This window comes from Podarcis filfolensis (assembly GCF_964270895.1).
Source record: "Podarcis filfolensis genome assembly, chromosome: 13".
Taxonomy (NCBI): domain Eukaryota; kingdom Metazoa; phylum Chordata; class Lepidosauria; order Squamata; family Lacertidae; genus Podarcis; species Podarcis filfolensis.
In genome coordinates this window covers 6,920,195-6,941,845 of record NC_139615.1, presented here as the reverse complement: position 1 = coordinate 6,941,845, position 21,651 = coordinate 6,920,195, and the positions used below count along the sequence as shown (strand labels likewise).

Genomic DNA, 21,651 nt, shown 5'->3' with positions numbered 1-21,651 from the left:
TGGAAACCGGAAGCCAATGAGGAGCGGCGAGAAGAAAAGGAAGGCGGGAGGTTGGTGACAGAAAGGGCGGGACCCCGTCCGCTTATTTACATCCCGATTGGTCTGTGTCTGCAAACCGCCTTCGTTGGGCGCTTTTAATATTCATTTTGAATCTTAAGGAGGCCTTCGCCCGCTGGGGCCGATGGGAGTTGTAGTCGTAAACATCTGGAGGGGCTCAGGCTGGCGATGAGTTTTGTTTTAGTCTACTCTGTTCTATATAACATTCTGTAGATTATGGTTGTAGATTTTTTAGTTATAATTTTATCGTTTTATCTTTTTTTGTAAACCGCTTTGAGTTCTTTTCTACAATCTAGCAGTGTATAAATTTTATGAAATAAATAAAAATTCCCAGCTGATGCTTTTGATTTTGCACAACTCCCAATGTTCTTTCTCTGCCTCCCAAGCATCACAGACTCACCTCAGGACTTATTGGGGAGTGACACATGGACAACAGAACAAAGGGCTCCCTCTTTAAGAGTTTATTTGCAAGGGGGAATTTTGTCAGGTCACAGCACTGCAGAAGTGAAGAAAGCTGCACTCAAAAGATTTCTCTCCTAGTATTCTCATTATTATTCATTTTATTAGTCGTTTTTAGGTCACACCAACGCAAAGCCAATTACAATATTTTAAGCAAAAACCAAATAGCAACCTTTTCTAAATAAATAAATAAACCATATTAAAACATCCCCACTCGTGTAAAAAGGCCACAGATAGTTAAAAGTCAAAGGACTGATTAAAAAGGAATGTTTTTGCCTAAAGATATGCAACAATGGCACCAGGCAAGCCTCCTTGGGGAGAGCATTTCTACAACTATTAAAGGTACGGGAGTCCTGTCTGCTCTTTTTGTACCCAGACATATAGTGTTAGCCTTGAGACCAGATGGCTTAGTTCTTCCTCTGGCACAGACCGATTACCCTGGAGACTTTAGAATCACTAGCTCAGCCTCAGCTTACCCTGTTTGTAAAATAGGTGTATTCTATTAATGTACCACCCAAACATTTTATAGCAAGCTTTTGTTTATTTTTCCATGGGGGGGGTGTCTTATGGGCTCATGTGAACCACTATGAGATTCAGCTTGGTAAGGAATTCGTTACAAAACTGTACAGCACTGTGTACACTAGAAACTGCTTTTAAAAAGTGTGTATACATGTAGTAGCAGGTAGTGGGAGGAGTCCACCTTTCCCATTACCTTAAATTTGCCTTGTGAAACCAGCCTAAAACTCAGTTGTTCCAGTATTGTTGCCACCCATACGACTAGGTGATGGCCATGCCTAGCATCTGCTATTTGAACTGTCTCTGTCCGTGGTAGCTTCTTTTGATTGATAGGTTTTGCAATCTATAGATTTCAGTTTGTGTTTGTCTGTGGAGCTGAGATTCTATCTGGACCAGGAAAACATAGCCAGGGGACAGCCGTTAGCCCAGATCAATTAATGTGGAGTTTTACAAGTGTGTTAGGTGCCTTATGCATACCTAAGATTTTGAAAATAAGAAGTTGCCTCTTAGACCACCTACCCCTGTGCTCTAGGTGGCAGCGTATCTCCATTCCAATGTTCCTGGAAGTGTTATTTCCCATCACTGGAACCTGATCTTTACCAGTGACCTATTGTCCCATTCCTTCAATGCATTCTCTTATGATCAGAATGGAGTTTCTGATTATTGTTTGTGACTGTAAATAGAGACGGATGGATTGTCATAGAAACCAAGATACAGGGTCATGGGTTACAGGGAGCCGAGTGTCGAGGAAAGGAATAGAGGGCTGCAGCAAGCATAATAACACTGACCACTCTTACACTTTGCTTTTTTCTAGATCAAACAAAGACTGATAACAGGTGTCTGCCCAGCCAGAGAGGAAAAGAACCATCCATCCTTTTGTACTATCTAAAAAAAGCCACTAGAGGACAGTGATGACTCAATAAATATCCAGTTTGTGCTTTTGATACAGTAGTATGCATAAGGATGGTACTGTGGCCCTCTTTTGGGGGGCTGTTTTGTACCCCCAATGTCTGCACACCTGACAGCACCCTCTAAAATATGTTTCTCATAAGTCCATCCATGTACATAAGAACATGAGAAGAGCTTGCTGGATCAGGCCAATGGGCCATTTAGTCCAGCATCCTGTTCTCACAGCAGCTAGCCAGGTGCCCATGAGAAACCCACAAACAGGATCCAAGCAGAAGATCCCTCCTCAGAAGCATTACGGACTCTAGCTGTGGAGGCAGAGCATAGCCATCATGGCTAGTAGAGCCAACATCAGCCTCCTCCATGAATTTGTCCAATCCTCTTTTATAGCCAGTATTAGTTGGTGGCCATCACTGCCTCCCGTGGGAGCCAGTGCCATAGTTTAATGACAGGTCAGTGGTAAGACTGACACATAGTTAATTTGAAACAAATTCTTTTAAAAACCTGAGCCAGGCAAGTCAACACGTACTTTTACTTAGTAAGAACAATGAAGAGTCTCATGGCACCTTAACACACTTATGGCGGCATAAACTTTTGTGAACTAGAGTCCACTTCATCAGATGCATGAAGTGTTAATGACTCTTCGCTGTTTTGGCTGCAACATTCTAGCACAGCTAATCCTCTGGAAATTAATTAGTGTACATTTATGTGAATTAGCATATGCAAATGTTTTTTTAAAAAAGCCAAAAAGCCTGGTGTTTTACCGCTGGTAAAAGCCAGAGATATTTTTTATCTCCTGTTGTAGGGGACTTGGAGTTTGACAATAGAGAGCCATTCCTGAAACCTAGCAAAGGGGAAGATATCACAACAATGCAATAATAAAAACCAGGAGTGTTGTTTCTTAGCTTTTCTTCGCGTTCCTACACAAGATTTTTACTCTTCCTGCAAACAATAGGGAGGAATAGGAACTCTGCAAGTAGGAGGGGGGTTTATGAAGGAATAAAATACACACCTGCCTAATGTTTTCACAGATACAGGTAAGAACAGTCAACTTGGTATCACTAAATGTTTCTAATTTAAAAGCATTGCTATCAATGAAGAGTCAACCAAGAAGCACTCTAAGTGTTCTCTTAACTCTTGTGGTCCCAAAAGCAGTTTGACTAAGCAATGAGCAATCCCCATAATTTCAGAAAACATCTCAGACATTATTATCATTTTTTTTTGCGCTACTATTAACTCAATAGTATAACTGAGAGTAGTTTTGTAATGTGAAAGGTTCTCCAAAGTTTCTGATCCACCCAGTCCACAATGTAGTCAGTTTTTATGGAAATTCCTATTTATGTTTGAAGGCTGCTTTTATTGAAGGCTCAGAAAAGACTTAATTCCCTTTGCAACATTGTACTCTTCATGTTCACATCATCAACCTGTTGGGTATAGACCAAACAGCCACATCTTTGTGAAGGGCTCCTTTTCCCAGTGGTGTCCCTCTCTATCCTCCATTTCTTCTCTATCATGACCTAGAAGTAATAGCTCCTTATGGAGCGAAGATGCGTCTCAGCCCACAAACGCAACCTGGCGCATGGCAGGCAATTTGCTTCCCTCCTCCTCTTTGGGAAGATACTGAGTTCAGCTGGTGGTGATCCTGTATTCTCTCCTTGTCTTCCTTTTGGCTGCCATATTAAACACGATCAGCATTCTCAGGTCACTCATCCTTTTCCACTTTGATCTCAACGAATGAGCTGAGGTCAGGACAAAAGCCTTTGTGGCTGGGCGGCCTAGGCGGTGTGCCCGCCCTGGCTCCTTCCTCTTGAAAATGGGGGTTGTAGAGGTGCAAGGGCAGGAGCTGAGCTTCAGCGGAGGGCAGGCGGTCAGAGGGCGACCCATAAACCCGGTTAGCTTTGGTGCCATGCTTTGAGTTGGCATCAAGTCGGTAGCAAAGCTGAGTGAGAGGGGTAGCGCGGAATCGTGGGGGGCGTGCCACCCACACACCTGGCTCACTTAGGCTGTCTTCCTCGTCTGACATGAGCTCCTCTGTCACGCCTTGCCACAGACGCTGCTCTTCAGGGCCCAGCAGACGCGCCACCCCTGAACGATTTGCAAAAAGCTAATGGTAAGACAAAATGAAGCCTAATTAGTCATTCTAAGAATATCATCTTTGCCTACGCCCCTGCAATTACTCACCCCATCTGTCCTCACTGGTCTGTCTTTCCCAAATGTCTCTCCCTGCCCCCAAACTCCTCTATCATATACCTTCACCCCCATTTTGTCCTCCCCCTAGTGTTGGAGGACTCCAAAACTCGGCTCTACCCGGGTCTGCCATATTGCAATCCCCCACCACCTTAAGAATTTGCTTCCTTGCTGCCCAGTGTCTTTTAAAAAGTGGAACCCGCTCTGTGGCATGTGTCTGAAAATCACAGCTTTCTGCTGCCCAGTATTTGACAAGCTAGCTTGGGAATCGTCTCTGCAGCAGAAATAGAACACATGCTCCAAGGCCTGCAGTTTATAAAGCAAACACCTCTTGGCAGCTGTGGGTTGATGGGCTCATTTGCCCCACCACCCGAGTGTCTGCTCCCCTGGGTGAAGGAAAGTCTCTTCTGCTACAGGGAGGTCTCAGAAGAGAGTGAAGCTTTACTCTGAGGCAGGCTTCATTTTTCTTTCTTTTTAAAGGAAGACCAGCACTGCTTTGATAAATGATACTGGAAAACAAGTGGGATGCAGACATAATGATCCAGTTCCCTGGTTTTGTCTTCTTCCTTTTTTTTCTGTTTCAGGCTGCTGTCTTAGAAGCCGACACTTGCAAATAAGCCATATTGAACTCAATGGGCCTTATGTCTGAGTAAATACACTTAGGAACGAACTGCTAGGTAGGAAGCTAATTAGAATGAATAGTAGTTTGTTTAACAACTTTGATCAAGTAATTTATTTTTGACTGAGAGAATCCTCTCACCCTGCTAACAGACCAATCCTGTGCGTATTTATTCAGAAGTCACACTTTTTTCAATGGGATTACCTTATGTATGTTCATGAGACTGCAGTCTTTAAAAAATGACATTTCAGTTGCAATCCTAACTTATCCAGGATTATGCCATATTGGAGTCAATAGGACTTCTAAGCAGACATAGGATAGCACTACTCATTAAGGATTTAACCAGTTAAATCACTTCTAAAACTTCCATATGTAAACCGTCTCCGGTTACCTTTGGCAACTTTCCATAAAGCATAGGCATATTTAACTCAGATGTAAGTCTCACTGCAGTTTATAGGGCTTATTCACAAGAAGTGTACATAAGATGACAGCCTTAAGGAGTAAGCTCCATTGAACACAGTGCCATTTACTTCTTAGTTAGGATCAGGTTATAAAAAGGGGAATGAAATGGTGTTGTCTGAGGAAATGTCGTTACGGCTGGAATCCAAGAACAGTCAGAACTCAAATGTTATGAAAGTCACAGCTGAGGAGTAAACATGCACTTATTAATTAGGAAATCTGAGTTATTTAACACCTAAACTGCTTGATGAAACTGATGGAATGTCTTTGCAGCAGTTTGAACATATATTTACTTCAAGTAATTTCAACATCACATAGTTCACTGAAGATATAGAGCAGTTCCCACTACATGTAGCCTGTTCTAAGCTGCCTTATATAATCAGGGTTAGAAAGGACCCCAAAGATCTATGAATAGGGAACCTCTGGCCCTCCAGAGGTTGTTAAACTACAACTTCCACCATCCATGGCCATAGGCCATGCTTGTTGGGAAGTTGTTCAACAACATCTGGAGGGCCAAGTTGAATCCCTCTGCCAATGCAGGAAATTCTCTGCTATAGCATCCCTGATAGGCATCTGCCTTCGGCATAAAAAACAAAGAGTCCAACTTCTGAGCCAGGTCTGTTCCACTGTTAAGCAACCCATCCCATTCAACAACCGGAGTGTGCTGAGCAGAGATGAAATGGGCCTAGAGACCAGCCCTGTAATGAAAATTTGGAAGGAGTTGTGGTATGTTTAGCCTGGAGCATAAGAAGCCATCTTTAAATATTTGAAGGTCTGTGATAGATGACAGAGCAAATTTCCAGGGAATAGGATATGAACCTACAGTTCAAATTACAAGGAAGAGAATTCCAGCTAAATATTAAGAACTTTCTTAGTGCACCAAACCTATTCCTTCATCTGTCATATACAGTGTTGCTTCTTTATGTTTCTAACCAGAATATAAATGCCATTTCCTACTCCACTTCTGTGTGATTTTTGGAATTGATGGAGGAATGCATTTGGGCTTAAATAAAAAGAGGGGCAAAAAACTATTTTTGGTAGATTATGTAGCATTGAGATAATACGGGAGAAATACTTCCTCAGAATAATGGATTGGTCCCTTACCCGGTAGCGTCTACTTCGTAGTTTCTTCTCCTCCTTCTCCTTGAGTCCTTTGAAGGGATTCAGAGAGTTGCGATACTCACGTCGTTTGGTTAGAAAGTAGGCCACACAAGCACCTAACAGAACAAAAAGTGGGCAAAGCAATTGCAGACCAGAGGATATTTATGTCTGCATGTCTGTGTATATGAACTGCCAGCATTTCAATGTCACCAGAAGGTAAACTTTTCTTTTTACCTGGGATTTTTGGCTCCTAATTTGAAGGGTGGCACTGTGGCCTCTTTTAGTGGGGTAGAGTTTGCTAATCCTGCCTTTTTTGTGCATAGCTGTGCTTTTACATTGTCATTGGATATTCTGAACTGGTTCCAACATAAGTCACTTTAGTCACTGTCTGAGAAAAGTGACTGACAAATATAACAACAACAACAACAACAACAACAACAACAACAGAAGTAAGTTCCAGAGTGAACACCAAGAGAGATATTTGTTTTCAGACCTGGAGTAAAATTTACCAGCAAAGTGTATAAGCATTATGTTCTAGGTATGTTCTAACAATAAAATCCAGACATGAAACAAGTGAAGTGTTTTTATTCACCCTCATCTTACCTTTTAGTTCTTTGTCAGTGTAATTGTGGTGATTTGATACCAATTCATGCTTCAGTTTCTCCAGCAAGAATTTCACTACAGAGATATTCCATGAAGATTTAATGCTGGGGTGCGGGGAGAGAGAAAGAGAATGGAGAAACGTAAAGACTAGAACAAATCCATCTTCAAAACCCATATTTTTAGCAATGCCTTCAGCACAACCTCCAAATCCTCATACCATAATTTAACTAACCCTAAGCACATTATTCTCCCATCTTTACCGTGACTCTCTCCTTCTTCTCCTTCCTGTTGTCTCCCATGTGTTGCATTCTATATTACAAGCCGTTAAGACAGAGACCTCTCCTCTTGTAGTTTATAAAGCACGTTGCAAACAGTTGGCCCTATATAAGCATTAATAACCTGAACGTTATTAAGGTGCCTTAATAAGGGATAATAATAATGAAGGCTGACTATTCAGGATGTTGAGATTAATTTCAGTGGGAACATGGGTTGCCAGATCAATAAAGGTGTTCTGTGCTTCTATTAGCTATGCAGAAAAGACCAGCTTGATCCATGCAACTTCCTTCTCCCACCACAACACAGTGAGAAGAGAAGCCACACTTGTTGGTTATCTTTCCTTTGCAGTTACTCTTCCTTATCTTATTTGCCAATCCCACCCAGAGCTCACCTCTCAGAGCCATCAAACCTCTTGTCATTGGTGATGTGGTTGTGGACATTATGGACCAGTTTCTGGGAGAGTAAACAGAAAGAGATAAGTGCCCCTCCACAGTAACTCTGCAAACCCCAAGCTATTAAAACAGAGCAGCATGCCCCAGAAAGTTAATTAAAATAAGCTTTGCAGTGTCTAAGCTGCTGGGCCCATGCCAAGTTCCTTGTGAGACACAAGCTCCAATATGTGGCAGCTATCTAAGGCAACTAACCGAGAGCACCAAGTCCCTCTTGCGCCTTGCATTCTTCTGTCCCATGCTTCGGTTTCTACAAGGAAGACTTGCAAAGCCCAAAGAGAAACGTGGCTCCCCGCGCATGTTGTCCTCCAAGGTGATGCTGTTGGGGGATACCTCTGGGCAGGAGAGAGAAGGATCATCCAGAGGCTGCGAGGAGGGGGAAGGTGGTGTGGCATAGACCCGTTGAATGGAGACATCTACTGCGGGTGATTCTTCTGCTCCCTGAGAACAAGAAAAAGACTTGTACGACTTGATTTGATATCCTTCATTCCAAACTGCAGCTACCCTTCCTATCGCAGCTGCTATTCCAATTCTACAGCTCTGACTCAGAATGTGGGCCTTTAATTAATCTCTGCTCTACTATCCTTTAAAGTTCCTCCAAACCCTCTTTTGTGTGTTTTCACGCACGCACACAAAACGCATTGGCCTGCAAACACAAGTGCGTATTGGCCAAAACACATAGCTGAATTTTAAAGCCTCTTTTTATCTTGCACCGACAAAAGTTCACAGCTGGCTCAAGTGGTACGGAAGGCTCAAAGGCACTTCTCATAGCCCCATATATATGAAAACATTCTAACACTAACCCACTAGAACGTCTGCCAATCACAACGTTGCCAATGCCCCTTAATCATCGCAAACAGCTCCAGCCTGACTCCCGTACCAGCTTTGGTATCACATATACAAATACACATACACTTTTAGCTCTTGCCAGTGCCCCCCAACCCCAGGCCACAACAGCAGCGCAGAGCTTGGCATGGCTCCCAGAATGCATCTCTCCTGAGCAGGTCATTGGCAGAGGAGGCGAGAGATGCCATCAAATATTCATGAGCCCATCTGTGTCTGACCGGAGGGACATGGGGACTGTGTGTATTTTGTGGGGTGGGAGGGACAAAGAAGCTCTTAATCTTCAGCCTACATACCCCGCCAAGCCCCCCAGGCCCCAGATGCACAGGCAAGAAACCCAAGTGTCCAGGTGGCCCTGCCGCCGCTCCCAGCTGCCGCAGCTCTTCAATGACCACCTGGACGCCACTTCTGAAGCCTTCGGCCTCTTGTTCCTCCTCATTCTGCTCTTCATTGTCCTCTTGCCGCTCCTCAGGACCACTCAGGGGGCTGGCTTTGACGACAGGGGCCGTCCTTCGGCGCAGTGTCCCCATTTCCTCCTCCAGCCGCGTCAGGGCTTCATTATTGGCCTTGGCCAGGCTCAGCGCCACCTCAGCAAGGCCCACTGCCTTCTCTACACGTTGATAGATGACATGGAGCAGTTGCTCTGAAGACTGTACCGCTAGCCCACTGCCTGTAACCGTGATCGGGGTGCTCGATGAAGATGGTGGCGGTGGCGGCGTAGTCGCCTGAGCCCCCGGCTCCTGCTTGCAGGTGCAGCAGCAGCATTTTGCCTCTTTGGTGTTGGGAGGGGAGAACAAAATTGTGGCACTGAATGACATGATGGTGCAGGTTTATGAGGGATTCTTGGTGTTCCCCAGCTAGTTCTCTTGGAGGAGGTAAGGCGAGCTTCAGATCTGGCCTTGAATGCTCTGCGGTGAAGGCATGCCCATGGCACTGCTCGGAAGGCTGGGTCTCAGCAAACAAGAGGAAAGATATTAAAGAAATATTTCTAAGAGTATGACTGGAGCAGACAGCCATGTTGTAGTACATCTGAACCTACCTGCTTCTGATCATCTAAATTGCTTAGATTTAGGCTCTAACCTCTGTATACAGATCTGCTGTAGCCAAACCCAACAGGGCAGGCCATTTCATATTTGCATTCAATCTGATACGTCTAAATCTGTAGTTCAGAAACTCCCCCCTCCCCAAGCTAGATGCTGTATTTTAAACTGCATTTTCCTTTGTTCTTTTATTTCTTATATTGCATCAGGCTGACTTACAATTTGGATTCCACAGAATTCAAATTATAATTCCATAAATATGAGAAATAAAAGCAATTAAAATACAATCAAAAATCATTATATTTAAGGCAGACAAGCCACAGACCACCTGAATAAAAAAACCTCAACAGACTATGAATCAGTTTGTGAACCCCAATCTAGATTTATGCTCAGTGTGATTAACATTAGGAGGGATTCAGCACTATCTTCCAGCCACCCGACTTGTCCATTTGGATCTATATTAACCCACAGCTGACCCCTTGTAAATCTTATTGCTTTTACAGTCTATATCTATTGATTATTTTGGCAGTCAAAGTCCTGCAATGAACTCAAGAGCTGAACTAGCAGTTCGGGTTTTGGCTACCTCTTTTCAATTTCTTTGTAGAAGCACTGAGACCCTGCCAAAAGAAAAAAGTGGGGGGAAACCTCTGCCTTGTTTCAGTAGTTCACACTGTGCAACGTTTGTTTTTCCTCCTCAACAGTACAGTTTGCTTTTAACCAGCAGCGCATTCAGCTCTTGCAAAGCACTTGCAAACAGCCCTTGAGGAACCAATGTTTTTGAATCTCCGTAACTGGGGACGGAGGAGGGGACCGAGTCTGAGGTGATAATGGAAAGTAAAGCGGAGAGGGGAAACTATCCATCCCCATCCCTAGGAAGCTGTTCCGTTTTTCCAATTTCAACTGCTCGAAAGTGGTTTTAAAGTTCATGCAAGGCATCTCTTTGCATATTTAAAATTCGCAACCCCCAAGGCGGGAAACGTGCCAGGGGCTTCTCCTCGTTCGGTTCTGCGGCCCAACGGTTTGGAATCCTACGCTCCCCAGCATTCCATCCCGCGTGTGCAGCGCCCGGGGGGGGGGCGGCGGGGGGGAGGCAGTAGAGGCAAGAGCGCCGCAGTCGTGTACGAACGGCACAGCCCTCCGTCCGCCCCGCCGCTCTCCGATTGGCTATTGCGGAAGAACAGGAGGGAGCCGATTGGTTGCAGACGGTGGCGCCTAGGCCCGGGGATAGGAGCGAGGGGCGGGGGAAAGGAACATGGACGGGGGAGAAGGGGGCTCTCTAAGGAGGTCCGCGAGGCTGGGCCCTTTTCAAGGCCGCCTTCCTCACACTGGGTGGTCGAGGGCTTTCCTTTCCGTGGCCCCGCGAAAGGCGCCGGTCTCATATTCTACGTTTTAAAATCCAATATAAGGACATGTGAAATACCAGTAATTGCACACCAACGACAACAGCGTATAAAATAAATTTCCAAAAAAAGTTGCCTTGACTGGGGTATCTTCCAAAATGGCTGACCAGGCCCAAGGTCATGTCAAGACTTACGCACCACTGGCACAAGTCCTGGCACACAGGGGCACCGACCATGGCCTTGAATGAGAAACCCACCACATTTAAATCCTCATTTTCTAATAATACTGTTTCTCCCTCCATTTGTTGCTGGGTTTTGTTGCCCCCCTGCCCACCCAGTTACTGGGTATCTGATAAGTATTTTCCCTATAAGTCCTCCCTCAGCTGGTATCCCTGACTAGCAAAGCTGTCTGTCCCCAATGGGCTTGTGTGTCACTCACAATTTTAAAAATTACGTGGCCAGTCTTTCCCTTCTTAATTTACCCTTGCTTTCAAAGTGAAGGTTAATTTATTACTTGGGGGAGGGGAAATATTGACAGGCCTCACAGCGCCTGCTTCCCAAGCACTTGACACAACCCTTCCACACAAAATACTATTTAGACCCTCCAATTTATTAGCTGCCATGTTCCCACTGCAATGTCAGGGCTAGCACACCCCTAGGGTCATAAACACTTAGAGTACTCTTTTATTCCAGGGAAGACAGGCGAACTAATGCCAGTGTACTGAAAGAAGCAAAGATCAATAGTGTTGAAGCAATGATTCTTCAACATCAGCTTTGTTGGACTGGTCTTGATGTTCAAGTGCCTGATTATCGTCTTCCAAAGCAACTACAGTACTCTATTCCGAACTTAAAAATGGAAAGCATAATGCTGGCGGTCAACAAAAGAGGTTTAAAGACTCTTGAGGCAAATCTATTAAAATGTAGTATAAACACCGACAATTGGGAAACACTGGCCTGCGAGCTCTCCAATTGGAGAACAGTCTTTACCAAAGGTGTCATGGGCTTTGAAGACACTCGAACTCAGGGCAAAAGGGAGAAACATGCTAGGAGGAAGGCATGTTTGGCAAACCCTCACCGTGATCAGCTCCTGCCCGGAAACAAACCTATGTCCCCACTGTGGAAGGATGTGTGGATCCAGAATTGGCCTCCACCGTGTTTATGGAAGGCAATCTTACTCAGTTATGAGTGATCGCCAAAGAAGAAAACCCTTTTATTCCAGGTTAATTTAAGTCCAAAATGATTCCGCAGCCAGTCACTAATGAAAAATTGGGCCAAAGGAAATTCACCATTTCACTGCTTTACAGCAATCCTGACAGGGTGAACAAAAGAATTAATAATGCATGTTAGCATATTTGTCACCCCAAATGATATTGAATAAGCCCCCTGTGCCTTTTCTAATCACCCTCTTGTAGAAACAAAAGCATGATTAGATTGAGACGAGAGAAGGTATATTTGATTAAAAAATCCAACGCAGATGCATGCATTATTCCTCTGCAAGCCTGATCATGTAGACACACATCCTGTGTGCCTAATTAGTATACTCACAGCCTCACCTCTCCACTTATTTTCCTATCCGCTCTTATTGAAACACCATTTACCTCTACAGCATCACAGCCAAATCACATTACTTTACACAGTGTTAAATAATCCAGACTAACTGCCTTGTTATTAATGACCACTACTAATTCCCATTAAAATTCTAACATCATCCACAATAAAATGAAGAAAGGTATTCCCCACCACCACCATTCTTTAAAGCCCCATAGCAGTTAAAGGGCTTGGAGGGATAAACTAATCTATGATCTATGATATCTGAGTATTACCTATTTTCCTGTACACTTATCCATTCCACAGCATTATACAGACCTCTTTCTCCCTCTTCGCTATATCCATGTACAAAAACCTCCAAAGCTACTCTGTTCCTGCATGTACATATATTTTCTGCCAAGCATATCCCTGCTCTCCTGCTTTCCCCCCTCCCACATTCTGCCACATACAAGCCTCTCTCTCCCTTGGCGTATATTTTCCCTGGCAAGGCCAAACAAGGGATTGGGGTGCCTCCCTTTTCAATCGCTCCCCAGATCCTTTCCCCCCACCCCACCCCCCCAATTCCATCCCACACGTCCCTGGGAAAAGGATACTGGAAGGTCGTGCAGCTCTTTGTATTCGTGTGTGTGCAAAGGGGGAGGATGTGCACCCTGCTGCCAACCGCCACACCCCCATGCTCCCCCCTTCTGCCCTGATTGGCCAATCTCCTGTACGCACACAAACACACACCAAAGCTGCACACGCATTCCTGAGCAGGGCCCCAGCAGGGGACACCTAGAGTAGCTGGGCACTGCCAATTTCCCCCTTTCCTGGACATGTACAATCAGGCTGTTTTTAATTCCTCCAATTTACACTTCCCTTTGATCCTTGCCACCCTTTACTTCTGCATGCTATTTTGTTTCTCAAAGCCTTCCTCTCATGCTCCTACTAGTCCCTCGTGTTTCTTCTTCTATATTTCACTCTGAACTGTTTCTGTTATTGCTCTCCCCTTGGCTCCTGTGTACACACAGCTTTCACCTCATTGCCTTCCTCCTTCTGTTCATCCTTCTTGCCGGCTCTTTCCTTCAACCTTTGCAGCTGTACCCCCCCCCCCGACCCAATCCAGGAAACCTCTTGGCCCATGCCTCACTCATTTTGTTGTGTACCGTAACCCTAATTTTCTTCCTCTCCAAGCATGGGGGGGGGCAGATTTGGAAAAGGAAAGGCCGTTTACCCAGGAAGGTTTCTTTTGTTTTCGACTCTCTACAAAACTACGCCTCCATCTTGGCTGCTTTGTTCATTCTATTCCTGCTGCCCTGCAGCTGGCAATAACCTTTTCTGTTCACATTAGGTTCTACGCACTGCACACACATCGCTCGCGTCAATTGGGTGGGAACCAGAAAATCCAACGGTGCATAAAAGTATTTGGGATGGCTATGTTTGGCAAGGGGGCCAGCATGGGTTAATATTGGCATGCACTTTTTCATCTAGGACTGTCAACATTCAACAAGCATAGATTTGGGGCGGGTGAGGGGGTGGGATCCCTATGAAGGGCAAGGGACTGGTTTGATCAAACATGTGTGAAGATGCAAGTGAAGTAATGTGGGCTATCATGGGGGAAAGGAGCAATTATTTAACAATCGTTTGACTTCCTCCCTCCCTTGGTATCGGCAGACACGTATGCTTCAGTGCCTGTGGGAACAGCCGACCTTCTGCTTTCTTGCCTAGGAACAATGAATTTCAAGAGACATTTATCTCCCACCTCCTGTGCCCAATCACTAATGCCCACAGAGGCAGCCAGCATGTTTGCCCCTCCAAGGCATCCCTCTGTTGGCAGGAATCCAAAGCCAACAACACACCTCTGACGGGACTGGAGTAGCCAAGATTTCCCTTGCCCACTCTCGTTTTTCAAGTGAAGACAAAAAACAGTTTGGACAGCAGAAGTTTAATTCTGAACAAGGAAAAAAAAACCAAATACTACATGAAACATGGGTTACAAGCATGAGACATCTTCCCAGACAGCGGCATCTGTGAGTCCTGCCCTTCCTCCAGCCAACAACCCTTAAAAGACCCCAAATCAGCACCCCAGCTTTCTCCCAAAGTCCATCATCTCAAGCTACTGTTTCTGTGGCTTTGTCATTATATAATTCATGGAGTTTGGACACGTCGTCGCTGGAGACACGGACCCAGCCATCCTGGCGTACGTGGTAGAGGTTGACTGTGCCCCCAGAGTAGGCATCGCGGTATGTAGCCTGGTAGATGGCGCGACGGGCCAGATCGCAGGCTTCTTCGACGGTGAGATCGTTAGAGTAGCCACGGTCCATCACTCCGTAGGCGTAGACAGAACCGGAGCCCACCGAGAAAACTTTGCCCGAGATGCGGTTCCCTTCACTGTCCACGTAATAAAGGCCTGAAAGGCAGGGTGGGGAAGTTTGTGTTACTGGGGCTTTTCACAAAATCATTACAATTATCGTATCAGCCCCAAAGGTTGCCTTGCACACCCTTCTCCCCTCCAAAAATTATCTCAATTTCTATACCGTGTTTTTAAACAGGTTGATGGAAGGGAGCATTCAGCCCTCTGAGCTTCTTCCAGCAACCCTCTCCAAGTTTCAACACCCAAGCGCTACAGTTCCTGATGCTGCTGCATGTGTCCCAACATGGGGCTATGCAACATCCAAAGGAAATGTGGCAACTGGAATGCTGGGGGGGGGTTATGTTTATTGGGAGGAGCTATAGCTATGCATTTTGTTCCAAGCTCAAGAATAAACTTGGCCACAGCTCCAGGCATCTTCTGCCCAGTATTCCCTGCTCTAATCAGCCTTCCTGGACCGTTGACAAAACCCAAAAGGATTAATTCTTCAAGATCAGTTTCCCATCCTGATGGAACAAGCTACACAGATATCTTCACAATGAAAACACTGGGGTTTCCCTTGCTATAAAAAGAGCTGCAACACACAGCTATGTGTCCTGTATCCTACACCAGAAATAGGGAAACTGTAGCCCTCCAAATGTTGCTGGTCTCCAACTCCCATCAGCTCCAGCAAGCATAGCCTATGGTCAGGGATGGTGGAAGTTGCAGTCCAACACCTGGAGGGGAAAGGTGGTCCTGGGAAGAATGTGCTTTTAAGTGTTTAGGTGGGGGACGGAATCCTTTGGGGAATGTTAAATGAAGAGGTATTTTAGGATATCCTGAAACTGTAGGCACTGATTTAGAAAGAAGTGGGGGGGGGTTGCAATGAGAGCACAGCCTTGGTGACGGAAAGGGGAGAATATGATGTAGAATATGGAACAAGATCTTCATGCCTAAGTCAGAGGAATAAAGGGATACAGAAAGGTTTATATCCTAGTCCTTTGCATACTTGGATGCAAAGTATCACTGATTTCAGGGGAACCAAAGACTGCAGCTTCTCTCAGCCCCAACCATATTTAGACATATTGGGTATTCCACATGGAAAGACAGGATGTAACAAATAAACATATGAGAAAGGGATTTACCAAAGGGACTAGTAAGTGCAAACACTGAGGAAATTAAAAATGTGCAGAGCCCATGTAAATTCTTTGGATTTTTTCTCAGGAGAGCAGCCAACCTGGCCCAATGGTCTGCTATACACAATATTAAAATCTGTTAAAATCTGGCCTGAAGGTGCTATTCACCAGCTGCAGGACTGTTTTGAGAGAACTAATTGGGATATTTTCGATCGTTCAGACCTGGAGGAGCACACGGCGGCAGTTCTGTGCTATATCAATCACTGCACAGACACTGTCACAGTAAACAAATCCATCCGGTTTTATCCCAATCAGAAACCCTGGATGAATAGAGAGGTCCAGGGCCTGTTGCGGGAAAGGAACAGGGCTTTCAGGTCAGGCGAGGTGCAGCTTTACAGTGTGGCAAGAGCAAACTTGAAGAGGGGTATTCGACAGGCAAAACGGGATTATAGGCTGAGGATTGAGGATAATTTAAGGAGCAACAACACAAGACAGATGTGGCAGGGGATTCAGCACATTACCAACTACAAACCTAACCTTGGTGCTGTCGACGGTGACCCTTTGCTGGCGGAGGAGCTTAACCTCTTCTTTGCTCGCTTCGAGAAGGAGCCACCTGAGACGCCGGTATTACAGCCACCAGCCCTTAGGGGCCCCTCATTCACGGTAGAGGAGCATGAGGTGAGAAAGGTATTGAGGATGGTGAATCCGAGGAAGGCGGCTGGACCTGATGGCATCACTGGAAAGGTGTTGAAGGGCTGTGCGGATCAGCTGGCGAGGGTCTTTACTAAGATCTTCAACAAGTCCTTACACCAGTCTATTGTCCCACCCTGCCTGAAGTCGTCAACTATTGTCCCTCTGCCCAAAAAATCCACAATCAGTAGTTTGAACGACTACAGACCAGTTGCACTGACTCCAATCATCATGAAGTGTTTTGAGAAACTGGTGCGCCGTCATATTATTTCCTGTCTTCCATCAACTTTTGACAACTACCAGTTTGCATACAGGGCAAATAGATCCACAGAGGACGCTATCACCACCACTCTCCATGCTGCTCTGTCCCATCTGGAGCAGCCGGGGAGTTATGTGAGGCTGCTGTTTGTGGATTTTAGCTCAGCTTTTAACACTATTCTCCCCCATAGACTGGTGTCCAAGCTAGAGGCGATTGGACTCTCCAACTCCACCTGTCTCTGGGTTTTGGATTTTTTGTCAGAACGTTCTCAGAGGGTTAGAGTAGGGTCACATATGTCCACAGCCCTTAGCCTTAACACCGGCTCACCACAGGGTTGTGTGTTGAGTCCCCTGCTCTATGCTCTCTATACGTATGACTGTACAGCCATCTATTCCAGCAACAAAATCATCAAGTTTGCTGATGACACTACGGTGGTAGGGCTCATTTCAGGAGGGGATGAGTCCGCCTATCGGGACGAGGTGGAGCGGCTCTGTGTTTGGTGTGGAGAGAACAATCTGGCTCTTAATACGGCTAAGACCAAGGAATTAGTGGTGGATTACAGGAAAAAAAAAGGCGGACATTCAGCCCTTGCATATCAATGGGGAACGGGTGGAGAGGGTGGCGGAATTCAGGTTTTTGGGAGTAACTATCGATCAGGGCATGACTTGGAGCGCAAATACCACTGCTCTGGTGAAGAAGGCCCAGCAGAGAATTTATTTCCTCAGACTTTTAAAGAAGAATAATCTGAGTGAGAGACTGCTGGTGTCCTTCTACCGAGGCTCCATAGAGAGCATTCTTACATACTGTATTTGTGCTTGGTTCTCCAGTTGTACAGCTAGGGAGAGGAAGGTGCTCCAGAAGGTCATAACCACAGCACAAAGGATTATTGGTCAACCTCTCCCATCCTTGGAAGAATTGTACGGTTCCCGTTGTCTTAGGAAAGCAAACAACATCCTGCAGGATTCATCTCACCCGGGATACAGTCTGTTTGCACTACTGCCGTCTGGCAGGAGATATAGAAACATCAAGTCAAGGACAAATAGACTGAAAAACAGTTTCTACCCGAGAGCTGTGGCCCTTTTGAATGCTGTAACTCGATAGTGTGACTTGGGAGATTGATGGGTGTGGGTGTGGGTGTGGCTGGAATGTGGTTTGTGGGTTGTTGTTGTTGTTTTGCTTTTGTTGTTTTTAAGGGATGGCATCCAATTTCGTTGCACTTGTGCAATGTTGCACGTGTGTAATGACAATAAAGAATCTATCTATCTATACAAATATTTAAAGTAGACAAAACCATTTTAAATATGATCACATCACTGTGATTCTACGCTAGTGCAACCAAGTGCTTCCAGAGGAAGGCCTTCATGGGCAACAAGTACTGGGTACCAACCATCTATGTGGGGATTGTGGGAATCTTCCTACTTACAAATGCAAGCCCAGTCAACTTAGTACATACACCCTTCCCCTGGTATCCTCCAGAATTCTTGGACCACTGCTCCCATCAGTGCCAGACAGCACAGCTGTGGACTAAAATATCTGGAGGGAACCAGGTAGGGGAACGTTTAGTAAAACAGCTAGCTGTACCAAAGCAACAATGGCTGTACCAAGCACACTCTACCTGGAGATACCACCTCCCTAGTTAGCATATTCAACCTGGAGGCACAACCACCTTTGCTTCTAGACACATTTTTACACAGCCAGAGACTTTGCAAGAGTTTCTAGCAGCAGCCCTGCAGAAGCTAAATAGGTCGGGGTCTGATCTGTGCCTGAATGGGAGACCCCTTGTGAGCCCTACATGCATCATCTAAGTTTCAAGATGGAAGAAAGCAGGATATAAAATATTATACTTAATTGGTAAACTATAATAACCTCACCACTAGCAAGTTAATCAGTCACTTCTCCAATACAGTGGACACGAGGGTTGTGAATGTGATCCGTGTGAGATACACGTTTGCAACCTGCAGCGCTCGCAACCCGCAGCGGCGCGTCTGCACACACGCAGATTGCGATTCGGCACTTCTGCGCATGCGCAAAGCACAGTTTAGCACTTCTGCGCATATGCGACTGCCGAAACCCAGAAGTAACCCGTTCCGGTACTTCTGGGTTTCAGCGGGTGCGTAACCCGAAAAAACGCAACCTGAAGCAGCTGTAACCCGAGGTGTGACTGTAATTTATCCAGGTATCTTCCAGATATTTTAATCCAGCTAGCAGGGCAGTATGTTTCCTATGTTACTGGCTCGACCTCCCTACAGAATTGAACACTTACCTATAAAGAGTATTAACGTGCTGTAGTTTCCCAAGGAAGTAGAAACAAACAAAAGCGAGCTAGAGAGAGCAGGAGCCAAAGTATCACTTGAGATGCACAGCAGAATTCAGAACCAGTGCATGTTCTTTTCCCAGTGTCAAAATGCAATGTCAGAAAACCCAACACAAAACTCGAACAGCATGTGAGGTAGGGGTACAGCCTTAATTAGTCCTAAACCAATGCAAATGTAAAGGTTGGGGAGTCTCAGAAGGTAGTTTTAAGTGAAGAAAGCAGGAACAGAAGGACACTGGACCCCAGAAAGGTAATCTTAACCATCATTAATTTTTTTTATCCTGCCCTTTCTCCCAAAGGAGCCCAGGGTGCCAGATAAAAATATATATGTGCATTCAGGAACATCACACAATGGGTATATCACCACCTGTATAGCACTTCCCACAGCAAATGCCAATGTAAATACAGACAAGGATTGTGGAGTCACCAGAACATAGGTGTGGGTACAGGCATGATCAAGAGAAATAGCACAAAGGCTAAATCTGGTTAGAATTTAGTAAGATAGGGAAGTGGAGAGGACATTTAAATCTTACGAAAGCCCCCCCCCCCAAGAAAAATGTGGTGTCCTCACCTGGCCCTCGCTTGTCCCAGCCACAGATCATGGTACCCATAGAGAGCCCCATTCCCTTGTACTGATACACCATGTTGGCCAACAGCTTCGAGGCAGCAGCCACCGATATCTGCTCCTTGTTGCGGAGTTCATAGATGCGACACTGCCGTGCCAGCAGCCGCTCCCAGAAGCTGCAATCGGCTGCACCACCAGCCATGGTGCCCAGCAGGTAAGGGTTAATCTCGATGACCTTCTTGACCGTCTGAGAAGCAATGTAGACACCTGCTGTTGCCCGGGAATCCACGGCCACTATCACACCATGCTGAAACTGGAGGATCAAGGAATCAAGAGGTCAAGATCATGATGAACAAACCACAAAGGATACACACAACCAGAATGAATGGCAATCCAAAGTGTGCCCACCCTGCTTGAAGGCACCAATGCAAGAGGGTTCCTCACACCCTATTACATGGTCCAGGTGATAAGATACCATCCTGAGGCAACATTCACCTGCCAATCCAGTTTGGGATTTGCCAAAGCAGCCTACCTCTGTCTCAACCTGAATCACCAGTCCAAAAGAACACCAGGGTTTGTGAGGCCAGTATCCCTCTCCCTCAGAAGTGCCCACAAGACATCAAAAGCCCATTAATTCTATTCCGAAAAACTCAGGTGATAATCTCAAAGTGACTTTTGAAGACAATGCCACCCTTTGCCCACCTTCTCAGGTCTTCCGTTTCCTGAAGCCTTTCCTTCAAGTGAATCCCTCTCTACAAAGTGTGCCTTCCACTTCCCAATTTTCTATGCCCCCAACTGAACCAACCTATTCTCCCAAATTACCCCAATATGGACTCCTTCGCACATATCTGAACATCCAGTTCAGGCCTCTTATTCGCCAATAACTACAGCCACCACCAGCCAGATATCTTTCTTGTCATCCCTACTCCCAGGAGAGCTTATGTATTTAAAGCCATTAACATTCCATACCACTTGTTCTGTATACCACCTTGTGACCCTCAGATGAAGGGCGGTATACAAATTTAATTAAACAAGCAATCATCAATATTATTAAATTTGTATACCACCCTTCATCCGCAGATCTCATGGTGACTCGCAATCATAAAAACACAGTATCAAAACACAAATTACATAATAAAAAGCCCAGAACGAACTCACAACAAGCACCCACCACCCTGTGAGGCTGAGAGATGGTGACTGGCCTAAGGTCACCCAGGGAGGCTTCATGGCTGAGTGGGGATTCGAACCCTTGTCTCCCGGGTCCTAGTCGGACACTGTAAAAGCTGCACTTGGCCTTCCACGTGCAAATAATAAAAACAGCCAAGAACAGCTTTCAGCAAACAAACAAGATAAAGGTTTCAAAACCTGGGTTTGTAATCCAATGCTGGCCGTACTCAAGAGAGGACCCAACTCATTCGTCTCAATGAGTCTTCTCCAAATAGGGCTCACCCCCCAAAGCGATGCATCCAACCCCCCCACTCGCACCCAAAGCGCCCCCTCTCAGCCCCCAAAGGGGCGTGTCCCCCACTCCCCGCCGCCCACCTTGAAGGCCAGGGTGGTGGTGCCGTGCAGCAGCTCGATCTTGGCATCCCCCGCGGCGGTGCCTCGGTCCAGGCCGGGACCAGGGGCCGCCAGAAGCAGGGGCATCCCCGAGGCCTGGGCCTCCGCCCCATGGCCGCCCCCACCGCAGGTGCCGAGCGCGGGGAGTCGGAACTCGTTGCCGGCCCCGAAACCGAAGAACCCGGCCCTGTTCACGGGCAGCTGCGGCTCCAGCAGGCTGGCCAGCGCCATCTTGGATAAGGGCTAGTCACCGTGACTCAGGGCCTACAGCCTATATAGGCTCCGGGCGCCATGTTTGGTGTGGGCAGAGCTCGCTGGAGCCGGACGCCTATAAGCAAGCGGCGGGCGCCATCTTGGTTGCGGTCTCGTTCTCATTTCACGTTGCGCGTGAGAGG

At 46.1% G+C, this 21,651-nt stretch overlaps 2 protein-coding genes and 1 long non-coding RNA gene across 4 annotated transcripts; 1 reads left to right on the top strand and 2 right to left on the bottom strand.

The window, feature by feature from the left end:
• Window positions 1–2,451: 2,451 nt before the first annotated feature.
• On the bottom strand, window positions 2,452–13,885 carry LOC310747538 (uncharacterized protein C14orf93). Of its 2 annotated transcripts, XM_083582010.1 has the most exons (7): window positions 12,997–13,885; window positions 8,772–9,426; window positions 7,828–8,073; window positions 7,575–7,636; window positions 6,908–7,011; window positions 6,308–6,420; window positions 2,452–4,042 (listed from the first exon to the last, which is right to left on the bottom strand). In XM_083582010.1, the coding sequence occupies exons 2-7, from the start codon at window positions 9,291–9,293 to the stop codon at window positions 3,641–3,643; spliced, it is 1,449 nt and encodes a 482-aa protein (XP_083438136.1). In that variant the 5' UTR covers window positions 9,294–9,426; window positions 12,997–13,885; the 3' UTR covers window positions 2,452–3,640. The 2 variants fall into 2 exon arrangements, with proteins under 2 accessions (XP_083438136.1, XP_083438135.1); XM_083582009.1 differs by lacking the exon at window positions 12,997–13,885 and having other exon boundaries at window positions 8,772–10,646.
• LOC310747541 lies at window positions 10,930–14,800 on the top strand. Its single transcript, XR_014540935.1, has 2 exons — window positions 10,930–12,074; window positions 14,057–14,800. It is a non-coding gene; the product is annotated as an uncharacterized lncRNA (long non-coding RNA).
• On the bottom strand, window positions 14,312–21,553 carry PSMB5 (proteasome 20S subunit beta 5). Its single transcript, XM_083582014.1, has 3 exons — window positions 21,239–21,553; window positions 19,703–20,009; window positions 14,312–14,792 (listed from the first exon to the last, which is right to left on the bottom strand). The coding sequence occupies exons 1-3, from the start codon at window positions 21,485–21,487 to the stop codon at window positions 14,494–14,496; spliced, it is 855 nt and encodes a 284-aa protein (XP_083438140.1). The 5' UTR covers window positions 21,488–21,553; the 3' UTR covers window positions 14,312–14,493.
• Between the last annotated feature and the right edge of the window lie 98 nt (window positions 21,554–21,651).

Coding starts and splice junctions, on each gene's coding strand:
- LOC310747538 (XM_083582010.1), bottom strand. CDS start 9,293: ATGTCATTCAGTGCCACAATTTTGTTCTCCCCTCCCAACACCAAAGAG. Junction 6,421..6,907: donor CACTGACAAAGAACTAAAAG/GTAAGATGAGGG, acceptor TTGTTCTGTTAG/GTGCTTGTGTGGCCTACTTT. Junction 4,043..6,307: donor TACGAAGTAGACGCTACCGG/GTAAGGGACCAA, acceptor TCTTACCATTAG/CTTTTTGCAAATCGTTCAGG.
- PSMB5 (XM_083582014.1), bottom strand. CDS start 21,487: ATGGCGCTGGCCAGCCTGCTGGAGCCGCAGCTGCCCGTGAACAGGGCC. Junction 20,010..21,238: donor CCACCACCCTGGCCTTCAAG/GTGGGCGGCGGG, acceptor TTGATCCTCCAG/TTTCAGCATGGTGTGATAGT. Junction 14,793..19,702: donor CTGGGACAAGCGAGGGCCAG/GTGAGGACACCA, acceptor CCTGCCTTTCAG/GCCTTTATTACGTGGACAGT.